The 19801-nt window shown below is 41.2% G+C and overlaps 1 protein-coding gene across 1 annotated transcript; it reads right to left on the bottom strand.

The window, feature by feature from the left end:
* Positions 1–340: 340 nt before the first annotated feature.
* palmdb (palmdelphin b) lies at positions 341–19385 on the bottom strand. Its single transcript, XM_079181552.1, has 8 exons — positions 19265–19385; positions 10062–10112; positions 8792–8872; positions 7599–7729; positions 6231–6345; positions 4316–4340; positions 3312–3422; positions 341–2748 (listed from the first exon to the last, which is right to left on the bottom strand). Exons 2-8 carry the CDS (start codon positions 10104–10106, stop codon positions 1481–1483), a joined length of 1776 nt encoding a protein of 591 aa, XP_079037678.1. The 5' UTR covers positions 10107–10112; positions 19265–19385; the 3' UTR covers positions 341–1480.
* Positions 19386–19801: the final 416 nt, after the last annotated feature.

Here is a 19801-nt window from a genome sequence, read left to right as displayed (position 1 = left end):
TTCGGTCCCGGCATTAGGTTGTCGAGACCAACGCATTATTAAATATCACTAATTAATTAATTTAATTTAAAATATTTCAAATTGTACTCAGACATAGGTGGCATTTCCCCTTCTTGTAATTGAACTGGCTTTGGTGGTGAATACAGTCAAGTAGACCTCACTTTAGGGACCACTGCCAAAAACAACACTGTCACCATTGTTGATGAAGAAATATTTTTAATCACACAGGAAGTAACAGCACACAGAACAGTTAGTTTACACAGGCATGATTAACACCTTCATGAAAAAGCCAGATGTTTGCAGTTTGAAACAAATGGCTTTATTAACGTATGAAGGCACCTGAACATCCCTCTCATGTGTGATAGTTAAACATGTTTTTCTGGCTGCAGAGATTTGCCCCCATTCAGAAACAAGAGTATTATTGAGGTCCAACACCGATGTTGGTGATAAGGTCTGGCTCACAGTCGCTGTTCCAGTTCATCCAAAGGTGTTGGATTGGGTTGAGGTCAGAGCTCTGTGCAGGACAGTCAAGTTCTTCCTCACCAAACCTTTCTTTGTGGAGCAGCTTTGAGCATGGGGCATTAGTCATGTTGAAACAACAAAGGAATACACACAAACTGTTGGCACAAAGTTGGAAGAACACTTAAAAATCACAGTATGCTATCGTGCTAAGATTTCCCTTCATTTGAGCTGAGGGCCTAAGAATATACAAGGAGAAACGGGCCCAGGCCAAAATGAATGTCCACATACATTTGGCCATATTGAATAGCTCAGTAACAAGGCAATAACAAAGATGCCACTTGGTTTGATAACTATTCCTCGCAAAGTGCTGCAGTGTTAACTAACTCAATTTATTAACAATTTATTTATCTTTACAATCTCAGACATGATGACTAGTTATAAAGTGGGTCAGCCATTCATAATCATGAATTTAACTCTAATGTTTGCATGTCATGGGTTACTCACTTTCTAATAATCCTAATAAGGTCTGATGATATGTATGTTAGTAAGATCTACCTGTCCTTTAAAGGCGTCTTCCTAATAGATTAAAGCGACAAAGCAATTCATACTGGAGGAGGTTATATGGCCTTTAAAAAGGGAGTCTGTGTCAGGCAACCTAAAATGTTTAAATGGCTTAAAGCTAGTCTATAAAGATTTGTTTACCATTACTAAATATATTTTAAACGACTTATGAATCATTTATAAAGTATATTATTTTAAACAGTGGAACCAAAAAGTGGTCAGGCTTTGACATTGTGCTAATGAAACTAATTTGCTAGGAGGGGGCAATAAAGCTTTCTCAATCACCAAGGACAGGTCAGGACTGTCAGTGGCTGTCAGTTAGTTTCCTCGAGTCCTCAAACCTTCAACGTGGTAAAGGACAAGAAAAGAAAGAAAGAAAGATTTAAAATCACCTAAATTCTATTGCTACATTTCCTCTCCAACGACCCAGTTTCTCAAGAAGTGGTGAAGTTCCATCTTATCTTCCTGTTGAACAGAGCTTCATCTCCTCCATATTTATGCTGCCTGTATTTGCGGACTCATCCACCCTCTGTCCCTGCAGGTAGGGACTGGGTCTCTCAGGATTATGGGTGAATGTTGGCTTGTGGAGCCCTAAATCATCCCGGTTTGTGTTGGTATCTTCAATAACGTCTCTGCAGCCTGCAACCTTGGCTAGAGATACTTTGGGTTGGAAGACTTTACTCTTGTATCCCTCTGGGTGGTATGAGAGACACGCTTCCCTGCCTCTTTTATTATGACCATAATGGGCCTCGTCATCGTCATCATCATCACCGCTGATGATAACCAGCTCAGCCTGGATGTCATCTTCATCCTCGTCCTCAGCATTTTCATAGCCTATGAAGATCATGGTGACGGGTTCTGATTCTAGCTCCTCTGGCAGGGTGTTGATGAGATTCAGAGAGGCAATACTTTCTGCACAGAAGGCTGAATGTCTCTTAACATCACCTGAGCTCTCTGTCAAAACATCAGGATCAACCCCAGGCTTATGGCTGGCTAGTGAAGGACTGTAGCCATCTATACCTGTGTAGAATGGCTGTGTGGGAGCTGGTATTCCTTCAGACCTGGCTTTGACTGACACAAGAGCTGCTAGGTTTGGACTGCCCGCATCCATCTTTCTGTTGGTGAGTCCTTGTAGAGTTTTAGCACCAAAGTGAGGCTGTGAAATTCGATGGCTGTCACTCTTGGATTGTCCTGGAATATGGGGGTAGGGCCACGTGGTTTCTTCTCTTAGTCTTTGGATTCTTGACATAGAGTCCTGTTGGATGAGGCTAGGGCTGGGTGATTTGCTTGTGGTTTTCCATGTTTCCAGGTCTTGGCTGCCTTGGCTTTCCTCTCTGAGGATTTGAGCTCCATTTCTGGATGAGACTGAGCTCTGAAAGGGGCTGGGTGTTGGGGTTTGTCTTGGTGTCCTGGGTGTTGAAGGCCTGCTGCTCCCTGTGTAGGCTAGAGAGTAGACAGGCTGATGGTACTGCACCTCAGTGGGCACATTCTTCTCTGTGGCCTGATGCAGCAGCTCTTCCACCTCTGTGGGCGTCATCGCTCCAACTGCTCCATTGTGCATTTTGACTCTGTCTTGGTGCAGAGCATATACGGACTTGCGCCCATCGTCATACACCTTTAACCCCCTCTCTTGTATGGATTCCGGGGTGATGGTTGCTGTAGAGACCACCTGACTTTTGCCTGTTCTCTTATCATGCTCCACACTGATCTCCATCGCAAACGTAGCTGGAATGGAGAAAAGACTTAGATGAAGGTCACTGGATGAAGCTTGGAAAATAAATAAAACTCAATGCCATGTCACTGACATCGCGAATAAAGCATAATAAGAATTTGCCTCATGCGCGCAAGTTGCAATTTTTCAACTAGGGCAAAATATTGGGAGACGCTGTGTCGCGAAAGCTTATCAGCGTTGAGATGTTCCTCCTGTCATCACTGACATCCTGCCGTTGTTTAATCAGGAAAAATATATTGTAGGTGTGCACCCAGAGCTCTACGATACCTCATATTAGTAGAGACCAGACGACACTATGTGTATAAATGTATGTGTGTGAAGCATATGGTACAAACGCTGCCGTATTTATGCCTAGATGACGTTATTTTGAGTGTTGTTGGAGCTGCTACAATGTTAGCATAGAATAGCACCGATCGATCCGAGCTCCATTTTGAAAAAAATATTTTAAAAGTTATTTGATTGACGTCTTGCGGAGAGAACTAACAAAACACGAATTCAGACTTTTTATAACCGGATCTGATTTTCAGCACAAGTAGTGATTAGATGACGTGTGTACCTTTCTTTGGTTCTTCACTAACAGGCTCATGCACAGGAGGGTTTTTTGTTGGTGTCAGTGGGATGAATGATGGGATATCTGGGAGTGGTGGGGGGGCATGATGTATCTCATCTGAGGAGAAAAAGAAACACTTAAAACGCCAAGAGGGAGAGAGAGTCATCAGATCATCGTATGAGGGTTTTGTTATAGCGAGGTGTTAAACCATTATTATGGTATGGATTATGTCATAGTTAGATAAATATAGAAAAGATGAAGTTGTTTAGAGTTTTTTAAGAGTAAAATTGAAATCATCTCATGTCTGTGTGTAAAGTACAGGGCTGGAGTCAGGATGAGGTCAGCCTAGCTTCACGTTCAAGTTCAGAGATGCACCTACCTTCATGGATGGATAAACTACGTATGGTTTTATCCATCAAGAAATAGCTTCAACGTGCAGGAAACACACCGGCCAATTACATGCATTGTAAATCACATCGTGTGATGAAATATTCTGACAAGTTTCCTGACTCGAGTGAGACTTTCACGCAGGAGAGAGACGAGGAAAGAGAACGAAGAGTAGGAGAATTATGAAGAGTCAGAGAAGTTATTTCACATGACGTTCTCCAAAAATAGAAATGTGGTCAGAAAGACCAGAGTCTTTAACCAATGATAGACAGATTTGTTATTTCAAGAAAGTAAAACCGTTGATTTCAGCTGACTGGCAGAATATACATGATTAATAATATAAATAAAATCATGATCTCATAATGTGACCTTAAACAAATAAGTAAGTAAGCCATTAGTTGTGTGTCTGAATGATAAACAATAAAGGTTAAAGGGTAAAAGGTTTAGTATATAAATGTATGAGTAATCACTAACATTCATTATTGTTAATTAATAACACATGTCAAATAATATCAGATCTATGGATAACGCATGGTAATAAAGTCTAGTCACAGATTTTATTTTCGAGTGAAAAGGAAAACTGAAAAGAATCACACACACGAAAATGCTACAAAAGTGTTTACCTGCCTGGAAGTCTGCGTTTAGCTCCTACATGTGAAGACAGAGTAGTTGAGGGTCAAAGTGGTCAGAGAAGCAGTAGGTCAACGTCACAGCAGTGCTGCAGATTAATGCTGCATCAGAACTTCATGCCAGAGTCACATTAAAAAGGCACAGCCATTTCAGACAGCAACCAGAAAGCAAATTATGCACATTAGTCCTCGTGCGCTGCACACCCACCATGTGAGCAATCCAAAGCACACCCACACGGGCCTCAGACAGCGCATCTTGTTAGAAACAAGCCCAGATTAGAGGAAGAGCCACAGCCAGTGTGAGGTGAGCAGAAAGACGATATATATCGTATATTCACAGAAAGAAATTCCGACTCCTCTAACCCACACGTTTGACAGTCACAACTTGTATATAACCTCCAAGAGCATTGTGAGATTGAAGCACCGATGTGCAGTGAGCGGACTTGTGGCTGTGCGGGACATGTAGCTGGAGTGATAACATACCGGGCTCTCAAACTCTTGAGTTGCAGCAAACTAATATCCATCATTTCCAGAGTTGAATTTATTTTTTCAATGTATGATTTAATTGTTTCAAAGAACAAAAGCACATTTGGAAACGAGAGGTGAATTAAATGAAGACATGACTGTGTTTGCTATAACTGTTTCCATAATTACACACACAGTAACACTGGCAGATGTAGCAGAACGTGTTCTAAACTTAAGTGGGTGGGATAATGATGCAACATGAAACTGCATTGACAAATCAAATATGCACACATTTATATTCCAAAAGACTTTGTGATGTAGAAATATAGTGCGGTGATCGTGATGGAACGCTTGAACTCTCTCAAGGTACATCGACCGCTGTGCAGCTTTAAACCTTCAAACGGACAACCATGCATTGCATCTCATTGTCTCTGTAGCTGAAGTCACATTGCCTTCACCAACGCGGCCTCCTGCACTGTTTAGCTGCAGTGCTGTTTTCAGTCCGAACGCCCAATAACACGCTCACATGCACGGCTACGTACCATTTAGAGTTGGGAAGCCTGCACTATAGATGATTAAAGAGTTGCTTCTACCTGACTCTTCAACTTTTACTGAGAAACGCTCTCTACTGACAAAATAATTACATTTCAACCGTGAAGCACCGATTTCAAAAAATGTGTTAACTATAAGCTTCATATTCATTGTGACAAAATAAATGTCACACTGAAGACAGTGATTCATCAACAGAACACCAGTGAAACAGCCTTTAATTAAGTGCAACTGAATGTATCTGTCCCGACACGTTCAGGCAATGGAAACAGATTTAGTTCATGAACGTTGACATTTATAAAAACATGTGACTTCAATGTCCACTGAAGCTTCTGCTCAGCTGAAGAGACGTGTGCTCATCGCTCCACATCTGTTGTAATCTTCCTCACATTAGTCATTAAACTAACACAAATATCATATTTACAACCAGTGTTCCACATTGTTTTTCACAGTTGGCGACTGGAGCTCTGTTAATGACGTCATCTTGTTGTGCCCTCTTCCTCTGCAGTGCTATGATGGTTTTCTTACTGAAGAACCACTTATCTCATTAAACCAACTCCTGATAATCGCTCAACTGGAGTGGATGGAAAACAAGCAATCATTCGTATTTTCTTTTACAGATTTTCTCAAAATCCGGTTTAAATGTGCGATACATTTTGATGGAAACCTGGCTACGTTTAAAATATACAAACCCATGTTGTGAAATTTACTTTATTCTCACATCAGGAACCAGCAAATGATGTTTGTTAACAGCTTAAGGATTTTTAGATGTCCTCGTGATTCATTGCCTCAAGGTGAAAAGCTGCATATTGTAGCAGAGGTAATCAGTAAGCAACACACAGCAGGCTAAGAGCCAGTAGAGCAAGCACAGTACACGAGGTTTATTTGGGCCTACCTTGATAATGTCCTCAGCTGTCCTCTCCACCTCTTTTAAACGTTTCAGAACTACTTCTTCATTGGCAGAGATGTTGAGCTCCTGTGTTTCCAAGGCCTCGATTTCCTCCTCTATTCTGTAAAAGAGAGATATGAACCATGTTGATGACTGAAACAAGCGGTCGTCTGAATTAACAGCAGCAGCTGTTATAATAATAAGTTGATAATCTTTCATCCTGAATATTGTTATATAGTTTTCATTGAATGTTGTCGTCATGTGCCATGAAAAAGGAATTTTTCTGTGGCGTGAGTCGCTCAAAAACTCATGGAACTTTGCACATGTCATAGGTGATTAATATAAATATTGCTGCTTGTTTAGACTGTAGGGGGCACTATCGAGGCAATTTATGACATCAGAGGCCAAATCCCATGTCAAATATTCTACAGACGGCTCTCCAAAACAAATTGAATTGAATTTAAATTAAGCCCTGTCTGTAATATAAGCCTTGCTTTAAACAAAGACCTGGTACATTGACACGATGTCTGAGTTTACAGATGATTTGGAGTGAGGTCCATTATCCCGCACACAGACGGACATTCCACCATTGACACAGGGATCGATTTGCGTTCACAGATCCATAATAACACAGTAACGTCGGCCAAAATGGGGATTAGAGTGGAATCGGCTGCACATATTTCGAAAAGGCCGAGCTGACGATGAGGTCAGCGAACGCATCATCACCCGTTTACCAGCAAACATCTTATTCAAAGCCGTAATATTGGGTTAGGTGTGCTCACTGATATCTTCAACCAACAGTGTAACTTCATCATTCAACCAACAGTGTAACTTCATCATTCACTCTAATAATGATGGAACTTCATCACTCACTCTAATAATGATGTAACTTCATCACTCACTCTAATAATGATGGGGACCGATGTCTTGTTGTTGGGTTAACCTGAGTTATTCTGTGACAGGACATTAGCTAGGAGCAGACTGGGTGGTGTAATAGCAGAGTTAGTGCTCCAGTAATAACTATAACAACAACACATTTACTCGTAATTCGTCTTTTGCCAAATTGATTTTTTTTTTTTTTTTTAATTTTTACTTTATCGTGTCCCGCTTACTTCTAAAACCAAACCTACACCCTTGTTATCGAGAATAACATTATGTTACGTATGAAGCATACTATTTTTTATGAGGCAAATATATTTCAAACTATGCATTCATTTCAACTTCTTTTCCATTTCTATGGATAGAAACTATTTGCTTCTGCAGCGACTGATTCTCTCTACTGAGATCATGAGGTTTCACTCGGTCTTCTCAAGTATCAGTGCAGCTTAAGCCAATACGAATGCCTTCACTCTCTGCCCGTTGTGTGGGAGGTACCTGAGGATGTTGCTTTGCAGCTGATCACTCTGCTGCTGTTCATCCCGAGCCTGAAGCCTCGTGGCCTCCTGTTCCTCTTCCGACTGCTGACTCAGACCATCCATCAGCCACTGCTCCCTCAGGGCTTTCTTCTGTCAATCAAACACACCGAGTGTTACTGCCCACATGATTTAGAGGTCTATACGCAATTCATCTTGTCACCTTGTCATCTCCCCCTTCTCCACTAGATGCCCTCAGAGTTTCCATCCCTCAGTAAGTACAGAGTTCAGTAAACAGTAAGTGCAGAGTTCTACAGCTAATATCAATGTAGTCATTGCTAAACATATCTTCTTTAAGCATGTATCACCAATTAAAAGGTGGCATATCTTCCTCAGTTAATGTGGGACTCCAGACATAATCAGTGTATTAATTAACAAATGCACCACATCTTCAGTATCTTTAATTAAAGAGGACATGAGATCAGTTTGTCAGTAAGACGTGAACAAAATCACAGATGTCACAGAACACTGATTCTTAACTGCACTTCTCATGAAATCTAATATTAGATTATTATTAGATTATATCAGGTTAGCAACACTGAGAAACGTAAGGAGACAAAGATTGCATTTGCAGGTTTGTCACACTGTTGAGACAATCCAAAGATGCACTGTGCATTGTGTCAGTGTTTATAAGCGTGACTTAATGTTTGTTCCCCCTCATTTTACAGTATCAGTGTGACTGACTCAAACAGTGTGTACGTGTTGTTACTGTCCAGCCACACACGCCAGAGAAGATAACAGTGTGGATGTGCCCATCAGACCTTCTATGCCCTGCGTTTTGCTTTTAATCTCATCACTCTGATCAGTGTGGAACGCTGTGGGCCAGAAGAGGAAGTGTGACAGTAGTAAGGTGTTGGGGTAGAATAAAAAGGATATTACATAAAGCTGATGCAGAGGGACTCCTTTTAATACTTGTGACGTTAAGGTCTGGCCTTGCTTGAGATTATGTCTGAGTTTGTACACAAATGAAACAGGGACTGCTGCAGTGTTATCAGTCACACATCACAAGAACTTCATCCCAGAGTTGCTCCTGGTAGTCTTGTGCAGTCTCTGCTCAGTGTCTGCTGGAGACCCATTTCCACAATAAGATGTCAGAACGATGCACAACATTCTCTCCTGGATGGTACTTTTCTTCTGTTAAACAGTAAAAAGTACCTTTATGTACTGGAGGTTTAATTTCTCTTCATCAATCTGTCTCCTTTTCTTGGCGATGTTCTCCTGGATTCTTCTTTTGTCCTTTGGGGAGAAATTAAAACATTTTAATAACAATTTAACATTAAACTCGCATCATGTGTACATTTTACAACATGGAAACAATTCCACCTGTTGTGCTGTCTTACTGACACTTCAACCTCCAGCTGACAGCAGGACAGCCATAAATAACTAGACAGCAACACAACCTTCATGACCCGACCCTACCTGTGTGTGTGTGTGTGTGTCCACCTGTTCACTACAACTACTAGAACATCCTTTCGTGCAGACCGACAATTCATCTCATATAGGTTTTAATTGTCAGCTGGACACTTAGAGTCACTTTATAATTGACAGATACGTGTCCTGACTGGATGATCCCAGACAAACACACCGCTTAATGGCTTTAACCCAGCATCAAAAAGCCTTGTGTTCCTGGATGTCACAGTGAGGGGGGATCACTGCGGGCTAAGATTAGCTTGTGGATCTTGGATCACTAAGCCCCAGTGAAAGGGGATCTCCCTGCTGATGACGCCTGCTGATATTTATAGCTTTGTCTGTGTCTGTGTCTGACTGTCGAGCACAGAGACTCTGGTAACATGAGTCTGGGAAGCTGACTGGAGTTTAAACAATGGCTGAGTTAGAGTATCTAGGCAGCACAGATTCAGATCCCAAGATGAACTGAATGTGGCACACCCAAAACCCGTATCAAATTGTGGGGGCTCGTCCGGGATCTCTCTCATCTCTCTCATCGGAGGCATCCAGAGAAGTAGATCCGGCGATACCAGAACCACGAGGCCAAGGCAAGGTGACATCGCTGCAGCCGGGACGACAGCTGGTGGGTGTCCAACAGGGGGAGAGAAGACCCGGAGCAGGGCCTTCATTCTGCCGAGGGAACCGCACCGCTGCCTCATTGGTGAGAGCGCGCCATGTCAGTCACGCGTGAGGAACTCGTTTGGAGCATCAAAAAGAACTTGCATGATCTTGCGGGCAGCGAAGCCGACCGGCTTTCAAGAGACATCGCAACTGACAGACAAAGTGAAGATTTGGAGTCTACTAAATGAGGAATGTTGTGTGGACTTCATTGTTAACTTTGTGCAGTAAGATACCTTATTGGACTCTGAAGATGAAGGTATGAGTCAGCTGCTAATGTTAAATGACTTGGTACGTAGGATTATGCAACCAATCTACTTCCTGTTTACATCGGCATCCAGCCCACAGGACGGATACTCACCGTGATGGCCTGGAGCCTCTCCCTCAGCAGGTCAGCCTCCTCCATGATGGCCTACGAGACAGACAGATTACATAACAGTGAATGAAGCGGTAGGAGGAGGAAGTGAGAGGCCAATACGAATCAAAATATTATTTCAAATAGATTCAAGGCTCCAACCTTAGGAGCGAAAACGTAGACTTTTCAAGACCTTTCATGTTAAATACATAGACAAGTAATGGAGCTTAATAAGAGGTTGAGCCTAAAGGGGGATTTCAAATTACGCCCACTCTTGTCACTACAAAACTCACTACAAAAATAATTGCTTAAAACTAGTGCTGGGCAACGATTACAATTTGTAATCGCGATTAATCGCATTGTTATGCGCAAAATTCAATCATGAATTCAAAAGTAGTGTATTGCGCACTTTTAGTTTAAAAGTGCTGCTATATGAACAAAAGTGCAATAACATTTGGTTTGCAAACACTTTAAACAAATAAGGTGCTTTTTAACAGCAGGATTCTCTTTACACAGTAGCAGTTATAACACAGTTATAATGATTCTGATAATAGATATTCAGCCGGTGTTGAGAACTTTATTTTCATGTGTTATAGATGCAATTTGAAATATAAACCTTGAAAACTGCAAACCTATCTACGTCATGTTTTTTTTCATTTTTTTTTAATATGCTTGTTAAATTCTCAGTGGCGATAACTAAATGATATGCTTATTATACATATTCCAAACAAAACAACTTTAAAAACTCTAAAAGGCAGCAGCAGGAAGAGACGCTGCACGAAAACAGCTGTTCGCCGCTCGCTGCCCAGTAAAAACTGCGTTAATGCGAGATAAAATAATTGTCGGCGTTAATTGATGAATGCGTTATTTTGCCCAGCCCTACTTAAAACATATGGAGTTTGACCGTTAAACAGTTTTTCACCATTTCTGTGTTCAGGATTTTTTCGGTGGGTCTGGAATCGTGGCTCGATGACGCAGTGGAGCATAAACACTCACCTAACACTAGAACTAGAGCACTGCTCAGTTACAACACTACCTTCCAGAGTTAGCTATCTAGCCAAGCCTTCCTCAATTACCCGCAAATTTTTCTGTAAATCCTTTGACGCCAGGTTTGACCTTCTGCTATGGTGACGGTTAGCGTTGGATGATTCATTGAGGCCTATAAGGAATGGCACAATGACTGCAGGGAATGTAACATGACTGTGTTGGTGTTCTGTCTCTCCTCCATGATGGCGTCCTGACAGACACACGCTATGCCGAGTTTATGAAAAAGCAATGTCTGGCTAAATGACATTGACTTAAAGTGAAATCTGGACAACTCACAACTCAGGCAGAGAGCATCAACTCGAACGTGTGCTCATTTGTGTAACTGTGGCTCTTACATTTGCTATTATATATGCAGCTATATATTTGGCTTCACTGTATGTTGGAAATATTATTTGTGTCAAAAAAACATCTGAAGGCCTGTCACAAAAACTAATTTTGTTTAAATAATTGCGATAAACAATATTATTGTAATTTTAAGACCATTTAAGCCACTGATACAATGATAATATAATATCATGATAAAGTACATCCTTTAAAACCCTCTGAAGCCTCAACCCCTAACCCTAACCCTAAACTACATTGAACTTCACTACACTAAACTAAAATGCACTACACTAAACTTCACTACAATACACTAAACTAAACTACAATACACTAAACTACACTAAACCACACTACCCTTCACTCCACTAACTATGCATTATGTCTGCCTTACTAAGTAATGCACTCACTTGGCTGTATCGCAATACATACATGGCAAATATCAGACAAAAAAATATTTTGGTAAGAAACAAATGAGTTGGTTAAGACATCAACAGCAGCAACATAATATAAAGATCTCACCCTAATATAAAAGGAAGAAATGTCCACACATGTTCACGGTGTTTAAAGCCATTGAAGGTAAACACATATATTATTATATAACTGATTTGGTGGAAGGGGGTTATATTTTTAGAAAATACTTTTAATTTGCGAGAATAAAGATGAGAAAAACTCACAAATTTGAGGTATTGTAAAGTCATAAATATATGAAAACACATGTCTGTGGTCAGGGTGGTCTCTGAGCGAGTCCTGAACGATACATACATGTTTACTTTCATCTTCTTCTATGAACATAAAGAAATATTACTAACGTTACAATTACAAACAAATAACTTCTATCGTTGCCTACACACAGGTACGTGTCTTATATTTCAGAACAGCGAACACAAATGAACCACCCATCGAGAGGACGTTACTCCAGTTACCATAGTAACACACTTACCGTGCACCACGGTCGCCGATAGCAATAAGAGTTTTAGAAACCTTTCCATTTCATAAAATGTGTTTCGACAGTGTTGCACTGCATACACTGTACATTCACACAAACCTATAAAGTGACTGCATGTGTACTTATTGTCACATTATAATCATACTCTGTAAACGGTCTGCAGACTGTGTGAAAGTTTAACAATGTCTGTGTCGGCCACCGATGATTTATCACACAATATGGATTTGCGTATATCAGCCTTGACAGGGAGGGAGACTGAAAGTAGCGTGTCTGTGTCACATGTCGGATGGATGATTCATCGAGGCCTAAGGAATGGCACAATGACTGCAGGGAATGTAACGTGACTGTGTCGGTGTTCTCTTTTATAATGCACAACAGTAAATCAGTGGACAACAACATGATCACTAAGGTGAAGATGCACCTGACAAACCTCTCACAGTGCTGTTTGAAAAGAGAGCTCTGGATTCACATCCACCGCCTCGTGAGCACGTTACTCAGCAACACACACGTCTGCAAAGAAGAAGCAGGAAGAGACTGGAAATAAATAAATAGTTGTGTAGATAAACTCCTGCTGCATTACAAATTAGCTTAATGTATGATAAAAAAATTAAATACATTTCCATAACATTAGTATTGTTTTCTACCTCAATGTCCTCAACTCCTATTTTCCCATGTATTTATCTAAGTGACTGACGTCGACGTCAATTTCTGATTTTCGGCTGCAATGTAAACCTATCGAGGCAAGCTGGCGCCTTCATTTACATTCACTAAAGTGCTTGTTTTTGCCTCTGACAGATTGTTCCTGTTGTGTTTCTGACACTATGGAAAGAGTCTCACTCAAGAAGACAACAGTGGAAACATGAGTGACAGCCGGTCACAGTTTGTTGTATTGTTATCTAAAATATTTTTAGTGTTATGGCTGAATATGTAGATGTAACCAAACAGTTAATTGTTTTTTTATCTCAGTGAAAACTTTGAAATGAAATACATATGGATTGTAGCAGAATATTTTCTCAGATAAAAACAAGTGGTGAAATTTGGAAATCTATCTTTTTTCAATCCCATTTGATATTTTGACTTGACAACCTTCTGGAGTTAAAAACAATCCTATGCAACCACAACTGGAGTCTCATTCTCCTTTGAACGCCACGTCAATCACATCGCAAAAAAACGCCTTCTTTTATCTCAAAAACATCGCTCATCTACGCCCCTCCCTCTCCTCCTCAGCCGCTGAAACACTCATCCTCGCCTTCGTCACCTCTCGACTGGACTACTGCAACAGCATCCTGTGTAGCTCATCCACCAAAATCATCAACAAACTACAATACATCAAGAACTCAGCTGCCCGTCTGCTCTCCCACTCCACCAGAGACCACATCACCCCAGTCCTTCCAAACCTCCACTGGATCCCCATACAGCAAAGAATCCAGTTCAAGATTCTTCTCATCACATACAAAGCCCTTCCCAACCTCGCCCCTTCATAGCTTTCAGACCTCCTGCATCGACACGCTCCGAACCGCAACCTCTGATCCACCGATGCCAACCTCCTTACCCCCCCTACTCTGTCCAAGCATCGGACCTGGGGAGACAGGGCCTTCTCCTCCATTGCTGCCCTCTCCCTCTGGAACTCCCTCCTCCAGCACCTCAGACATTCTCCATCACTCGCCACTTTCAAAACTGCACTTAAAACTCATCTATTCAAATCTGCTTTTATCCTGTGAAGCTAGTTATGTATGTGTTTGTGCTGTTCCTTATGGTTATGTCATCTCTTTTGTTATATTGTAATTCAGTGTGGCTTTGTAGCACAAAGACCTGTGCAAAAGCACACTGACTATAATAATATATATATATTTTTCGAGCAGAGGCCTAAAAATAGGCTTAGAGGTTAAAAGGTTAGGAAAAGGTTGGTGTCACATCTTTTTATCATCAACATCTCACGCAGAGAGAGATGAACCAAAATAGAGGAAATATATCAAATAAGAGAAGGTATCGTGTCTGTGTAGCCACAGTTTGAAATGTGTGTCTATGTATGTTTGTACGTGCTGGGCTGAACAGTAAGGTAAGTGTAGCACAATCTCTGGAAGGAGGGGAAGCTACTTAATGGCATGCTGCTGCTTAGCCTGTCCACCTGTTGACACTATGGAGGCCTGATCCCACACAGCTGCAAATAGAGGCCCTGCCTGGCTCACAGCTGGACCAACCTGACACTGTGTGCATCAGAGACTCTGCATGCGTTTGCAGCTGGTGACACATTGCTCCTGTAAAAGAGCCAGTGGTAGGAAGAATACCTTCAACACCTGTCAGTCACATTGGGTAAACATATAGTCAGAAATCCATACCTTGAATGTACGCTATGATGCCAAGTGTTAACTGCAGTCAACAATTGGATTCAGACATAATCTGAATGCGTTTGGAGGTGTGTTCTCAATCAGTGTTTAGTTTATTTTATGCCAGAAAAACTTGGGACATTTTCACCTAGACTGATGAAATGCCTGGATTGAGCAGGGACACCGGGGAGAAGAGTCCATGACACATGGGGCTCTACGACTGTGGCGCAGTGGTAGATGTGTCCATGGGCAAGACACTTAACCCTAAAATTGCTCCTGTGCCTACGGTGTGTGAATGAAAGTATGAATGTTAGAGAGTCCTGCAGTTGGCAATGGGTGAATGATGACATTTCAATCAGGAGAGACAAGTCAGATTAGAAAAGATAATTGTTTATTGTGAACAAATAATATGTGAAGATAAAATCTTCAGTGGTGATGCTGATGAGGCTGATAGAATGATGAGTTGATGAAGATGATGAATCTACGAAGATTAGGCGGAGATGGGGAGGTGGAGGGTTGCGTAACAGCATCATGAACGTACTGAAGGTAGAGAGACAGTCGTATTTAAGAGACTCAGCAGCAAGATGAAAGTCCAACGATGTAACTGGTCTCTTCTATGCTATTGGATAGAAGAGACCAGCTGATCTGGACAGCTGATGTCATGATCAACAGCCCCGAACAATGACAGCAAGGAAATTATGAGTGTGCATACATCTGCCATGCATGAATGGCAGATGTATGAGAAATAAACTACGGGCTGAGGCATGCAAGAGTATAGTCTTCCTGACTGAATTTACGCTAGAGCTTCATGTAGTGTTAAATATCTTTGAGTGGTCGGAAGACTAGAAAAGTGCTAAACCAGTACAGTCCATTTACTATTTCAAGGCCATGGGAACATACTAATGGAGAACAAAGCCACGTGAGCCCACTCCAGTCTGCGGGTGCCTTTACAGCACTGGTAAGGTGTACAGTGCTCCATTTAGCCAAAAGTACAGTCGCTGGCATGCACATGCTGTTTGGGCAGTTTCCAAAGCTTCTTGGCTTGTAGACTTTCACTTCTCCCATCCCCTGTAAAAGCTGCCTCTCATTACACTCAAAACAATGTACTGAGAGGCTGAGTTCATGGTTTTGGCACAGTGATGAGTGTTCAGGCTGTGAGCAGCCAGTTGCATACACTATATTTAGAGGCATGGCTTGAAACCAGTGGAAATGACAAGATAAATGTTTGGTAGAATGTAATCATGAGAATGGCTGAATATGGGTGAAAAACAAAACTATGACAAAAAGGCCTTGTGTTTGATCCTCAGACTCACTTGGGAAGATATAAAAGAGGCAGTGAGTTAGTAAAGGTTCCAGTATTATTGAAACAAACTAGTTTGTATGACATATTGTCTGACCATGAGTAAAGCCAAAAGTGTTTTTTTCTTTTTCTGAATTGCCACATTTGTATCCCCAGCCATTATGCCCCAAATCACTCATTATTTAAGGGTTTCTCTTTTCAAAGCAAAACAAAGTGTCACTGCAACAAGCTCAAGTGGGCTTATTAATTCCCTGTGGCCAGTGGTAAGAAAACACCCTCTGCCACTGTGGCTGTCTGTAAAACAAACCTAGGTGAGCAAAACAACAGTGAGATTTATGCTTTCAAGGAAGTGTTTTGACTGATGACTTGTTTATTTACAGTGAATGCATTGCATACGGTGATTGTCTAAGGACCATGAAAACATCATATCATCTGAATGAGCTAAGGCTGTCTTTGGGTCAGAGTTGACATGTTGTATTTTTGTATGTTGTTTGTTTGGGTTTAGTTCCCAGTAACATAAAGCAATGTAACACAAATCTGGACCCTGTTTTACTCAGCTCGACTTGCCTCTGTAAATAGTACCCCCTCAATGTCATAGTCATAGTGACGCCACATGATACTGCAGTGACATCATCTTCAACACAACGCAAACTATGTTTTCCCCGGGCAGCAACCTCCGGTTTTGCTGAGTGAAGCCGATGCGGAAGTGTGTTAAAGCTGCATTCTCTCTGATGTCCACCAGGGGGCGACTCCTCTGGTTGTATAGAAGTCTATGAGAAAATGACTCTACTTCTCTCTTGATTTATTACCTCAGTAAACATTGTAAACATGAGTTTATGGTCTCACGCTCCAGTTTCAAGTCTTCACAGCATGATGTTCATTTCATAAATGATGGTCCTAGACCATAAAGTGGAATATGCTTTAGGGCGGGCTTACTGTGATTAACAGGTCGCTGCCACTACAAGAGTCACTTCGTCACTCCTCCGCATTCCAAATATGGTAACTTCTGTTCATCGGTTACAAAAAAACAAAGATGGCAACGGGTAAAAGGTAAAAGGTACTATTCTTAACTTTTGCCAATGGGAAACCAAAAAGGAACAAGTGGAAGTATGGCATTAGCCTACCCTGCCTTCTGAATGATGTCAGTCCCAGTATGCTCCATAAAGAGGAAGCTACAAATGTCAACACCTGTCTCTCTCTGGCTTGTGTTTGGTTACCAGGTTAGTTTGGATAATCCCCTGAGTAGTTTGGAGAAGGTAAGATGTTTTGATTTTTTAGACGTCTTGTATCGATGCCATTCAAGTTCAAACAACGATGAACCAAACAAAAGCATGGCAGTGCTCAAGAGTTTTAATAAACCGCTCCTAACCTGACTGTGAAGTATTTTACTTCTGTGAAAATACTCTAACCAGCAGTAGATCCCCACAGTGGGGTTCGAGGCACTTTTAGATTTAAAAGCTTCCTCAGTCATAGTACTCCTGTATCAAGTTCTTCTGCCTTTAGAGTGGAGTAAAATACCTCTCAGTGCTCTGTACGTGATCCATGCCAGAAACCAATCCCATTGGTATGACCCCAATATCTTCCTGTCTGTCTAGCCATTTAGCCAAGGTCCTCCTGACTTCTAATCCCTTAATCTGATCTCTGGTGGATAAACAGCACACAGGCTAACAGCAGACACCTTCACAAGTCTGCAGCATGGTCTGCTAAAAACACTCAGTGGTCCATTTAGTGGTCCATATATATCTGACTCTACCAAGCCATTGTGGGAGAAATTTAACATAAAAGTAGCATTAACAGCATTACCATATTTAATTTCATCTGAACGTCTTTTCCACAGTTAAATAAGTGTCTTGAATTTAGTCATTATAGAGGCACTAATACGTTGACTTCATGACCCACAATGGATGTTTTCAAACAGACTTATTACTTAATACTTTTTGTATTTACTCAAGAATTTAAAGCAAAACACGATGTGGGAACTATGCATATTCACTTTCTTTCCAATAGTTATATGAGATATCATATCATGTGATTTTGGCCTCATGAAGTTCAAATGGCTTATTATACTGCTGGAGTTTTAGCAAAGCGTTGAATATTTACACATGCAGCAGTTACATGCATTCATTTGGAGTTGTGTTTGTTGCCAACTTGTGGACGTCCAATATTCACTTTGCTATTAGCTCTGGTTTGTTCTTGATCCACTTCTGAGAAAATGATCTGATTCTTAAGCTTAATGCTGGTGCCAAGAAACGGTTCCAGCACTGAACTCCCCCTTAAATCATGAACCTTTATTTTTACATTGCTGTAAATTCCTTACATTTTGTGTACGGATTAAACAAATACAACCATTGGTAGTTGGCTGTTTAGTGAATGAGCCAGGCTAGGTGTTTACCAGTGATTCTAGTCTAAGCTAAGCTAAGCTAGGCTAGGCTAATCGTGCCTTGACTCCAGCTCTGTACTTAACACACATGTATGAGGCTGATATCCATCTGAACATCTCACTCAGAGTAACACAAAGCATATCTAGCTAAATGTTTAGCTATTCCATTAACTAAGGGAATGCTGGATTACGCTACTAAATCTCTGGAGCTAAAATGAATATCTTTCTGTATAACAAAAATATCACTCAAACTTAGTCCATATAAAAGGTAATAGCAGAGGGTTTTCAGGTCTGGATAGAGGTGTGAAAATGAGTCCTCCCTACCCAGCTCTGCCATATGTGCTGAAATGAGTGGGAAGGAGAGGGTGCGTGGTGTCCTGGTTTTCTGCAGGCAGCCCAGAACATCAGCATGTACGTGGGAGTGTGTGAATGTGTACATACATTAATTACACCCAAATACATGTAGTTTGCAGCTTGTCAGTTTTAATTAAACATGTTCATTTCTGTGTTTTAAATGTGATTTTTTTTTGAGAGCGTGAAAATGGGACGAGATGTGACTTTGTAGCCGTAGCTGCTGTTTTGAGTGTTATCTTGTCCGTGTGAGTAAAAGTCTTGTTGGACAAAGCCAGACCCCTGCTAGGACGCCGCAAGCAGCTGATAGCTTAAAGGAATTAAAAGATTACCGAATCAAAAGACCCTCGTGGCTCATTTTAGCTCCTGTAACAACAAGTTACCGCTGCATAACTACAACACAGTGGTAATCTCTGTAAATTGTAATCTCCATCTGACAAGAGCATCTACCCTTAAAAGTCTTCAGCTTCAAATAGATGTATTTTTTTCTTGAGGCAAATTTAAACAGTAACAGCAACACAGAGGTTTACTCACCAGGTGTGTCCTGTGTGCGTCCTCGAGAAGGTGATAGCGTGTGAAGAAGGTAGAGCTCACACTCGCAGCCTTTACAACATTACTGAGCCTGAGGTTGTGTTGGGAGATTGTGTAGGCTGAGAGAGATTCAGACTGACTGGTAAGACTCTCCTCCCTCTCCCTCTCTCCCCCTCTCTCTATCTTTATCTGCTCCCTGTGAGTCTGTCACAGCCCAGTCATGTGCCTGAAATACCTCTGCCAAACTATTTTTCCACATCACACACACACACACAGACATTCAATATGTATTTGTATGTTCTACATGTATACCGAGTGGTACCAAATAGACCAGTAGCTCTGCAAACAGGACAAACAAATGAAACAGAAGAGTACACACATGTAGTACAAATCGCTTCTGAGAACGAATGAAATGATATTTCAAAAATATTTCAAAAACCTACATGACGAAGAAATTCTGATCAAATGGAGCATGTAACCTATTTGAATCACTCAAAAACATATATGTAGACAAAGTACTTCCAGATACTACAAGTACTA

This window comes from Pholis gunnellus, assembly GCF_910591455.1.
Source record: "Pholis gunnellus genome assembly, chromosome: 20".
Taxonomy (NCBI): domain Eukaryota; kingdom Metazoa; phylum Chordata; class Actinopteri; order Perciformes; family Pholidae; genus Pholis; species Pholis gunnellus.
Note: the sequence above shows the minus strand (reverse complement) of the source record. Positions and strands in the feature narration are given on the sequence as shown.

Bases quoted from the DNA above. Each gene is read 5' to 3' on its own strand.
- palmdb (XM_079181552.1), bottom strand. From the start codon at position 10,106: ATGGAGGAGGCTGACCTGCTGAGGGAGAGGCTCCAGGCCATCACG. The intron at 7,730-8,791 runs GTACTTTTTACT...TTTGATTGACAG, and splicing joins TAAACCTCCAGTACATAAAG to AAGAAAGCCCTGAGGGAGCA. The intron at 6,346-7,598 runs GTACCTCCCACA...TCTCTTTTACAG, and splicing joins CTGCAAAGCAACATCCTCAG to AATAGAGGAGGAAATCGAGG.